The 9857-nt window shown below is 42.9% G+C and overlaps 1 protein-coding gene across 5 annotated transcripts; it reads left to right on the top strand.

Annotated features, from left to right (window-relative positions):
• Window positions 1-4826: 4826 nt before the first annotated feature.
• On the top strand, window positions 4827-9485 carry LOC133919146 (uncharacterized). 5 transcript variants are annotated; one of them, XM_062363429.1, is made up of 3 exons: window positions 4827-4915; window positions 6893-6964; window positions 7066-9485. In XM_062363429.1, the coding sequence occupies exon 3, from the start codon at window positions 7254-7256 to the stop codon at window positions 9141-9143; it is 1890 nt and encodes a 629-aa protein (XP_062219413.1). In that variant the 5' UTR covers window positions 4827-4915; window positions 6893-6964; window positions 7066-7253; the 3' UTR covers window positions 9144-9485. The 5 variants fall into 5 exon arrangements, with proteins under 5 accessions (XP_062219413.1, XP_062219411.1, XP_062219415.1 ...); XM_062363431.1 differs by having other exon boundaries at window positions 4840-4987; XM_062363430.1 differs by lacking the exon at window positions 4827-4915 and adding an exon at window positions 5113-5596.
• The last annotated feature ends 372 nt before the right edge of the window (window positions 9486-9857 follow it).

Here is a 9857-nt window from a genome sequence, read left to right on the forward strand (position 1 = left end):
TATAGTCCGTTCGTGAGTATAGTAGCAAAATAATGACATCTTGTGATCGAACGTTTGAATAGCTATTTGAACATCTAAATGACCTCAAATGAAAAAGTTGTCAACTATAAAGTTGTATATCTCATCGAGTTCTACAATGTTCGTATAAAATTTATCTCCACCCGACCAGTGTTGTAGCTTTGTTATAATTATTTAGGGATTTAAATGATCTCAAATTAAAAGGTTTTTAACTACAAAGTTATAGATCTCATCGAAAGCTATAATTTTCATATAAAGTTTTTCCTCATCCAACTTCGTGTGAAAAAAAATATGATTTTTTTTAATGAGATGTGATAATAGCAATCATTAGTAGCGATTCGTAGCTAGAACCTTCATTGATACTTACTATCAGTGGTGGTTTATAGCTAGAATTGGTACTAATACTCAGTATTAATACCGGTTACAACCAATAACAGATACTGATAATGATTATCACTATCAGTATTGGTTCTTTAACTTCTCAGTTTTTATTTGTACGTAGGAGTTTAAGAATCGGTACTGATACGTCTTCAGTAACAGTTACTGTTAAACCGATACTGATAAGATGTTATATATATATATGTGATATTTTATAGTAGTCATAATTTAATATGACTTTTTTACCATCCAAGGTACCAAGCGTTACTACTGATTATAACGTTGGAGGTACTAAAAGTTGGAGTGGATCTTCTAACAGTTTATTTATTTATTTAATTTCTTAATAAAGTTTTTGGTCTTAAGTCCTAGGCTGCTTCCACCCCTTAGTCTACTTTAACAACACTAATAGTTGTGCAGACTTTGCTTTCAGGCTTTAGCAACGTTGCGGATTTCGGTAATTGAATTTTTCACGCAATATACACTAGTTTCACTACACGTCCTTGTAATGGAGGAATAAAACCACAAATGAAACTATGGTACTTACTAAATCATCTCTCTATCTGGCTGTATGCGCGCTACGTGAAAAAAGTCTAAAGTGACGGATTGTAACCGTGATCTGTCACTAATGAAAGTTATTAGTGATGGGCCGTAACCGTGATATATCTAACAGTGACCCGTCACTTATGACTGATAAATATTTTTTATATTTTTTGGAAAAAAAAAGTCAAAAAATATATATATATATTCACTCGAGCTATCAAAACACATGGGCTCATCGCATATGCTCCACAAGCCACGCTAGTTTTCAAATATTTTTTTAGTCTGTATTTTGTAGACCTTGAACCCGCGACCTCTCCTCACATGTGTAGCTCCCTTACCACCGCAACTATCACGTAAATGTGATAGAAACTGGATATTTTATGTTTTTAACCTTATATGCTAAAGATCATAGGTGGTGGATCATAACCGTGATTTGTCACTATTAGTGACGAATCGTAATTTTGACCCGTCACTCATAACTGATTTTGCAAAATTTCGCAATTTGATAGGTGACCCAGAGTACCTTCAGTAAAACGGGCATAACTTTTACATACGGACTCCGATTTCGACGTTTTTTTAACTCTACGGATATCTAAAAAAGAGTTATATCTATTTCTCTTCCACTTTGTCGAGTTCACCAATTTTTTTAGGCCAAATTCGGCCAAGAAGGTTGAGTTCTTGCCCCCTTAAAGTTTCTGCATCGTTTTCAGAATGTGCGTTTGTGTCCATAGCCATTACCCCTTACATTAAACTTAAACAGAAATATACAACAGTTTCTATTCTAGTGTTGTTGAGGTGAGAAGAAATGAGAGAAGAATAAAAGAAAAATAACAAAATATTCTATTTTGATTCTCTCTCTTCTCAGCTGCACATTCAACATGGTATTGACATCAAGGTTTCGGTTTCTTTACATCAACTCGAGCTCCAGAGGTATCTAATTGTAATAGATGGATACCATTGCCAATTATGAAAACATCTTTATAATGATGACTCAACTACTATATCCATAGCATACATGCATTTCTTCCAAGTCCACGAAACCAATATAATATCAATTACTATGAAACCAATATATTACTAAAACACATATGAAGCGCAAGGCTATTGATAACATCTTTTATATACTAAGTTGTGCCGATAGGTGAGAAAATATAAGAGAAAAAGAAAAAAATATTTGTAAAAAGATCATTAGTAATGGGTCACTAATGACTAATTTGGGATGCCTTGTCACAGATGAGTTGGTCATTAATGAGAGGTCAAAACTTGATCTGTCAATAATAATTAGCTTAGATGACCTGTCACTAATTAGTCATCATGAGTGACGGATTATAACTATGACCCGTTACTATTATTATCAGTGACAGATAATGTTATAATCTATCAATAATTTCATATCTTCTTTATCTGTTTTCCACGTAGCGGCAGGCACCCACATTTAAGTCATCTATGATTTCCATCTACTGAAATCAACACATGTATACATGTAATGGCGCAAAGATAGCTTCCAAAAATTAAGCCAACACACCGTACGTAACACATTATTTTGTTGTTGAGAGTTGAAACCCTATTCCATAACACAATCAAACATCAATGCATGCAAGTGGACCCAAAGCATCAATAATAAGAAGGGACCCTCCACAAGAATTTCTGGCAACAAACCGGACTAATTCAATTGCTTGCCCTTGTTGATCTGTGGAAAGGATCCAAAAGGGATAAATGCAAAAACCCCCCCAAAAGTCACTTGGATTTTGACTTTCCCCCCCAAAAGTTGTTTTGTTGCAAAAAACCCCCCAAATGTTTGATTTTGTTGCAAAAACACCCCCAAAATTTCAAAAAAAATTTAAAAAATCACAAAAAATTCTAAAAAAAAACTAGAGACAATTATAAGACCTTTTGTGAAATTTGTTTTAAAAAATAATATCCTTTGCATCACATTTCATGGAGAGTAAGTTTGAAAAAAAAGAAAAACTTGCAACTCATTTATTAATTCGAGTTAAATGCATAGTTAATTATTTACTAATCCAAAAATCATGAAAAAACAAATTTTAGTCTTCTTACATGATCCTCTATCTTGTAAAAATACATGAAATCTTTAATTAGTTATTGTAACGTGCAGGATTGAGTAAATGTGTTACAGATAGATTAATTCATAACTAATCCATAACACCCCCAAAATTAGTGAAACCACTTTTATTAGTTTACTTAAACAATTATTTGTGTAGGAAAAATAATGGTAGACATGAAAAAGTTAAAATAACATGAGTTAATAAATGAGTTGCACATTTATCTTTTTTTTCCAAACTTCCTCTCCATGAAATATGATGCAAAGGATATTATTTTTGAAAACAAATTTCACAGAAGGTCTTAGAATTGTCTTTAGTTTTGTTTAGAATTTTTGAATGATTTTTTTAGTTTTTTAAATTTTTAGGGGGTTTTTTGCAACAAAGTCAAACTTTTAGGGGGTTTTTTGCAACAAAATAACTTTTGGGGGGGAAAGTCAAAATTCAAGTGACTTTTGGGGGTTTTTTTGCAGTTTTCCCGATCCAAAATGAGAGGCCCCAAGAAATGCAACTTGTGCACGTAATGCTTAAGCCAATCACGTAATCGTGTCGCTGCAGAGACGCATCTCATAACCTCTACTTTTTGTTGAAAGGGATGGGAGGAGGAGGAGCTGGCCTGGTCCAGGTCTCATGGTTTCATTCGCTTTGCATGGTTTGTTGAATGACTTAAACCGCTTGATTGTTATTTACGCATATCATCTTGATTTTCCAACAATCATGTGTAGTAGTTGACAATGTGTGGGCAGAACAACCTTAGAGCCAATTATTGATGAATCTACTAAAAAGGATGAACACAAACTGCGACACCCCGCTATAGTGGTACTCGTTGATCGCTCGCGAACTGCGCGCGCCGTAGAGTTTGTTTGCTTTTGTTCTGTTATTCATAGCTGGTTGAGGATCGTTGCCTTGTGTAATTAGTTTTTCTGCAGTTTTTATTTCTTCTATTTCGTTTTAACTGCTATATCATGGCTCACGGCAAGACCGAAAACATGGTTTGTATAAGAGCAGGTAGGCTTCGCATGTCTTCTACCCATTCTATAAATAAAAATCATTTGTGTTTAACATGAAAACAATCCTATTTCACAGTCAAGAGAGAATAAATTCAGAACAAAAACTTCTTTAAAATAGGTTAGCTGCATGATCAAATGCATATTTGATGCCCTAGAAACATTTTTTCGAGCAACTTATCAAGATGTTAAAGCACCTTCAACGATATAAAACTATGCAATTGCGACTAAAATTGGACACTTACATAGTCTTACGAGTCGATGCAACTGTTGTACATGCCATTTGTCAAGCACAAACCCATTAAGACTTTTTCTTTGCAAGAACACAGCGAGATGCTAAAAATGTCACCATCAAATTCCTAGCCAATTGACTTTTTGCCATTGCTAAGAAGTAGTTTCGTTTATTTGCCACTCTAACGCGTAGTTATTGGCTAAGATGATCCCACATTTTATTAATGTGAGTAGCATCATAATCAAAAGATTAATTTTCAATGACAAATCATCAATTTATTCATCAAATTCCCCTCTAGGCCTACCAATGTGCCGTCACAGTTCTTCAAAAGTAAGCGCTGGCGGAGAGGGCAAAAAATCCACCAAGGTGATATGGGTGTCTTTTTTCTGGTTTCTGTGGTAGTGCCCCAACTAAACGTAGGCCACAGAATACAGCGAGAGCCACTAGCTGAACAGCCAGTCCGCATCGGCTCGAGCCGCCTAGCCGCGCCGCGCGGGATCGAGCCGGCAGGAGCCAGGTGCGCTGCGCGACTGTACGTGGGAAAGCCGCCGTCCTGTAACGTCGCGGCCGCTTGCACGAACCCTTTTCCCGCAACCACAATACTCCGTCAGCCTGAGGCCATAATAAAATCTCTCTCTCTCTCTCTCTCTCGCCTGCGATTCTCTCCGTTGAGATGCAAGGTAGATTCCCTCGTTTCCTCTCTCTTCTCCGCCTCTTCCGTGCCAAGATTCCGCTCGGCGAGCTCTGCTATGGTCGTAATTCTTTTGCTTTCGTTTTGGTTGTTCAGCTTGTGTTAGGCGTATATACACCCTGAGAGCCTTGGGTTAGGCGTGCATGCGTGGTAGCTGTCGCGTGTGAGTTCTCGATCCTGATTCCTGACTGCTGATTCGAGGTTTCTGCCATGGATGTCCATGGTTAGGGGGTTCCTGTACGGTTCATTCAGATCTGTCCTGTGTGTCGTCCCGGCTCCCGCTATCAGAATTTTTGCATGAATTTGGTGGGTTTGTTGAGGACGCTACTGGAGGGGAGTCCTATGCGAGGCGTTTTGGGCTCCTAGGATTTCTCCAGATTTTTGTATTTCCTGCAAATTTCTCCAGACTTGAGGCCTTTAGCAACAGAAATTCCTTTCTTTTTCCATCTTTTATCAGATAAAAGCGGGTGAGTGAGCTGTCTTGGAGTTCCCTTGTGTACTGAGCTTTATGCGAATTTTCTTTCCCATTTTGATATATTTTCTGTTCCTTTCTTCAATGGTTCCTTTGTTTCTTAATCGAATTCTGGTTCTTGAAACTAAAAAAAAGCGAGAACCTCCGCTTTGTTCCATGTCTGACAACATATTCACTAAGCCAGTCACCTACAAATAGGTAGGTACTCTGAGGCTCTCAGCCCTATGGGATATGTTTCTATGTTGCTGTATTCTAGGTTGCTTCAGTTGTATTTTTTTCCATTTCCAATGATTTTCATAGGTACAAGTTTTACGTAAAATACTATGTTTATCTGGAACTTCGAATTTATCAGGTTTCGTAAGAATTTTGAAGCAATCAGCATGGTTCTTGCACGATTGCTCCGAAATTCTCGTGTACTAGATGGGGTCTGATTTCTTTGTTGGGGACGCCAATAAGTTTTAGCTGAACTCAACCGATTCCGAAGCCCCTGATATTCTTTTCCACGGCTATTGGAACGCTGTATCGTCGAGTCAACTGAATGGCTCTTCCTATTGCCTTAGAAATTTGCTCATAGTTATGAGTGCTGATCCAGCAGTTTGTACCGTAAAGGAATTTGATTGCACGATTGTAGACATAGGTATGACCTGAACAAACCTAAATTATGTTGTTTTATAAGAAGGTATGCAAGGGCTGGTATCATCGCTGACTCATGAACAATCATGCATTAAGTTAGCATAACCTATCAAGGGATTGGTAGCTAGAAAAGCTCATCTTGTTCAGCCAAGAAGTCCACGTATCGTCGTTTGGAGAATAGAAGATGTTAACATGCCTATTGTGCAAGTTCTTGTTCTCAAGTAGTTATGGTTCTCTTTATTTTTAGCTCGTGACCAGGCAAAATTTTGACTCGTTTTATGTGTGTGCTTGACATCTTTTTTTCTTCATCCAAACTAAAACCGAAGTTACTGTAAATGATTGGACAAAGAAAAATCATCTCTCAAACTCGATTAGAGTACATATACCCATTCTGTTTTACTTTGCCTTTTACCTTCAGTTAGCATGGTACTATTTAGAATGTTATTAGCATGATATGATCATTGTTGTTTGCCAACAAAATATAAGTCCAATCATAAATAAAGATCCTGGTCAATGTTCTTCCTGATTACGATTGGTCCTATGTTTACTGATCTCTTTATAATGGGCCGGCTTTTCTCTAGAGCAGCAATAGAGTTGCCCCTTCTATAGTTCTATGGTTAATTTCAATCGCAAGGCCTCGTGGTTGGTGTGGTAAATAATAATAGTAATCACTGTTAATTGCTGAAATTGCTAAGACTCCTTTGGAACGTGAGAGCTACACAAGATTCTTAGGGTGATTATAATGCTCCTATGATTTTTTTTTTTTTTTGCGTGGATTCCTATGAAATTTTTGCATTCCAAATGGTGGCCTTATGTTTTTTTTAGAACAGAATCTCAAATAGTTTCCACTCTTTGTTGCAGTATTGTTGTAATCTGAAGATTGTACTGGTACAGAGCATTTGAGCTTCCTCTGCTTCAACTTGATGATCAACGGTCAGTGAACATCGCTATATCAGATGGTTTAGTCTGTCAGAGGTCAAGTACCCTCTGGATCACAATTTTTTACTGAAGCAAGATAGTAATGGATTGGGCAGACACATCGGGCTTTGTTAGTGGTGGATCAAATGGTACTTTACTGCTGCTGATATTCTTCCACTTCGTCTACTCTACGGTGCACATATAAGGGATCAGCAAACCCCCCGATCTCGCTGTCCAGAGATACTCTCCTCATTGTTGTTCTTCTTCCACCACCTTTAGTGTATTATTCAAGTACTTAGTCTAGATGAATAACGGTTTTGCGGGTATCCTGAACCGCGGAAACCAGCCTCTGATGGAGAATCCTGAAGTTTCAATGGGGCTCTCGGTGCCAAGCTACACATTAGGCAGCCATGGTCAGAGCCAGATAACGTTTGGCCTAGGACGGTTGGGTTCAGCGATGGACAGTAGCTGCAACAATGGTCGCGGAGGATTACGGAGGCCGAGTCATGCGCCTGCCCAAGATGATGGCTGCAGGCTAGTCCTTGGACTGGGTCCGACGCCGGAGGTTCACTCTGCAGATCACCAGCCTGCCGGAGCAGACAAGTCGAGAGCACCTGTGACTTTGTTTGGCCAGAGCTTCTCCTTCACCGATCCAGGGGTGTTGAGCCTTGGGATTCATCGGAAGAATAATGCTGGAACAATAATTCAACACTCGGAACCGCCTGCCGGAAACATCGTCTCCTTCACTGTTGATGAGGGCTCGACGTCGGCGAGGAGGAGCTCCGGCGGCTACATGCCATCCCTGCTCTTCGCGCCTCGGCCTGCGTACTTCTCTGCTGATGAAGAGGCGCAGGGTTTGCTAAATCACATGGACAGCACTAATGATAGTGATCAGCATTGTCTTCGACCCAGCCCCGAACCTTCAGCATCCATGACGGAGGCTTCGTTTGGCGTGAGCTCTGATGTTGTCACGGTGGTAAGCCATCCTGGACAGCAGGCTCACCGCCGGCATCCCAAGAAGTGCAGGTTCAAAGGGTGCTCCAAGGGTGCGAGAGGTGCGTCAGGGCTGTGCATCGCTCACGGCGGCGGGCAGAGGTGCCAGAAGCCTGGGTGTCACAAGGGCGCCGAGAGCAGCACGGCCTACTGCAAGGCCCACGGCGGGGGCCGCCGGTGCCTGCAGCTTGGCTGCACCAAGAGCGCTGAAGGGAAGACGGATCACTGCATCGCCCATGGCGGCGGCCGCCGGTGCGGTTATGCTGGCTGTCCTAAAGCAGCGCGGGGAAAGTCCGGGCGTTGCATCAAGCACGGCGGAGGGAAGAGATGTTCCGTGGAAGACTGCATCAGGAGCGCCGAGGGGAGGGTCGGGCTGTGCATCTCCCACGGCGGCGGCCGGCGGTGCCAGTACCCGGACTGCCGCAAGGGCGCGCAGGGCAGCACGCTGTACTGCAAGGCGCACGGCGGCGGCAAGCGGTGCGTCTTCGAGGGCTGCGCCAAGGGCGCGGAGGGCAGCACCCCGCTGTGCAAGGCGCACGGCGGCGGAAAGCGGTGCATGTTCGAGGGCGGCGGCGTGTGCCCGAAGAGCGTCCACGGTGGCACCGACTTCTGCGTGGCGCACGGCGGTGGGAAGCGGTGCGCGGTGCCCGGGTGCAGCAAGAGCGCGCGGGGGCGCACGGACCGCTGCGTGAAGCACGGCGGCGGCAAGCGGTGCAGGGTCGACGGGTGCGGCAAGAGCGCGCAGGGGAGCACCGAGTACTGCAAGGCCCACGGCGGCGGCAAGCGGTGCACCTACGGCGCCGGCTGCGAGAAGTTCGCGCGCGGCCGCAGTGGCCTCTGTGCGGCGCACGGGAGGCTGGTGGCCTCGCAGCAGCAGCAGCGCCGGGTCGGCGGGGGAAGCATGATTGGGCCGGGCCTGTTCCACGGCATCGTTCCCTCCGCCAACGAGTACACATCATCGGGCGTGAGCACGGTGTCGGACTGCGACGGCTCGCCCGTGGCGGGGACGACGAGACAGGAGCTGATCCCTCCCCAGGTGCTGGTCCCCCACTCTATGAAGTCCTCGCCGCCAGCCGCGGCGCCAGCGGACGGGGGCAGAGAGGAAGGGGTGGTCGCCATCCCCGAGGGAAGGGTGCACGGCGGTGGCCTCCTGTCGTTGCTTGGCGGGACATTCAGGAACGTCGACGTCGACAAGCTCTGAAGCATGGCAGCGCCTCCGAGGCTCGATTTCTACTTCTACAGCTCTTCTTCTTCCACCAAAAAAAAAGGAAAAAACTGTATGGAGTATTTCTTCTTACTATAGCTGTTAGATTGGCTGTGTATAAGGGATGTTCTTGTTTGCATACCGAACTTGTTTGGCGAAATTTAGGTTAATTTTGGTTCCCTTGTGTCATCAAGACTCAAGACATGAACGTGTCAGGGGCATTTATATGGTTAAATTGTTCGTGGCAGATCCGAAAGCTTTTGGGACGGCAAGGCTTTTAGGCTCTAGTTGTTGTGAATAAGATCAATGTGTAATAATCAAATTTTAATTCTTGCTGAACTATCAGGTGATGATTCTCATGAACAATTTTTGCTGGAGATGAATGCGTGTGTGATGGGCAATAGGCTTTTTGCTGATGTGAGTCCTGCCGCTGTGGTACTTGATGTCGATTCTTATTGGCTAGTGTTTGGCATCTATCTGTTTTTGAGTTCATCCCAGAAATGTTGAATTCTTTGCGTCGTTTTCCGAACTTGACAGCAAAATTTGTAGCACCTAGTACTAACAGTAAGCTTCTGAACCTGGAGACTCCTGGGTTGGGACTGACAGTCAAAATTGTACAGATCAGGCACTCATCTGTCTTTGCTTGGTTTGGCATTTTCGGCTGTATATCGGTACATGTGAGTACGTAACTGACCATAGTTATTCTGATCG

This window comes from Phragmites australis, chromosome 5 (genome assembly GCF_958298935.1).
Source record: "Phragmites australis chromosome 5, lpPhrAust1.1, whole genome shotgun sequence".
NCBI classification, from domain to species: Eukaryota; Viridiplantae; Streptophyta; class Magnoliopsida; order Poales; family Poaceae; genus Phragmites; species Phragmites australis.

Excerpts from the sequence above, each read along its gene's own strand:
- LOC133919146 (XM_062363427.1), top strand. The coding sequence starts at position 7,254 with ATGAATAACGGTTTTGCGGGTATCCTGAACCGCGGAAACCAGCCTCTG.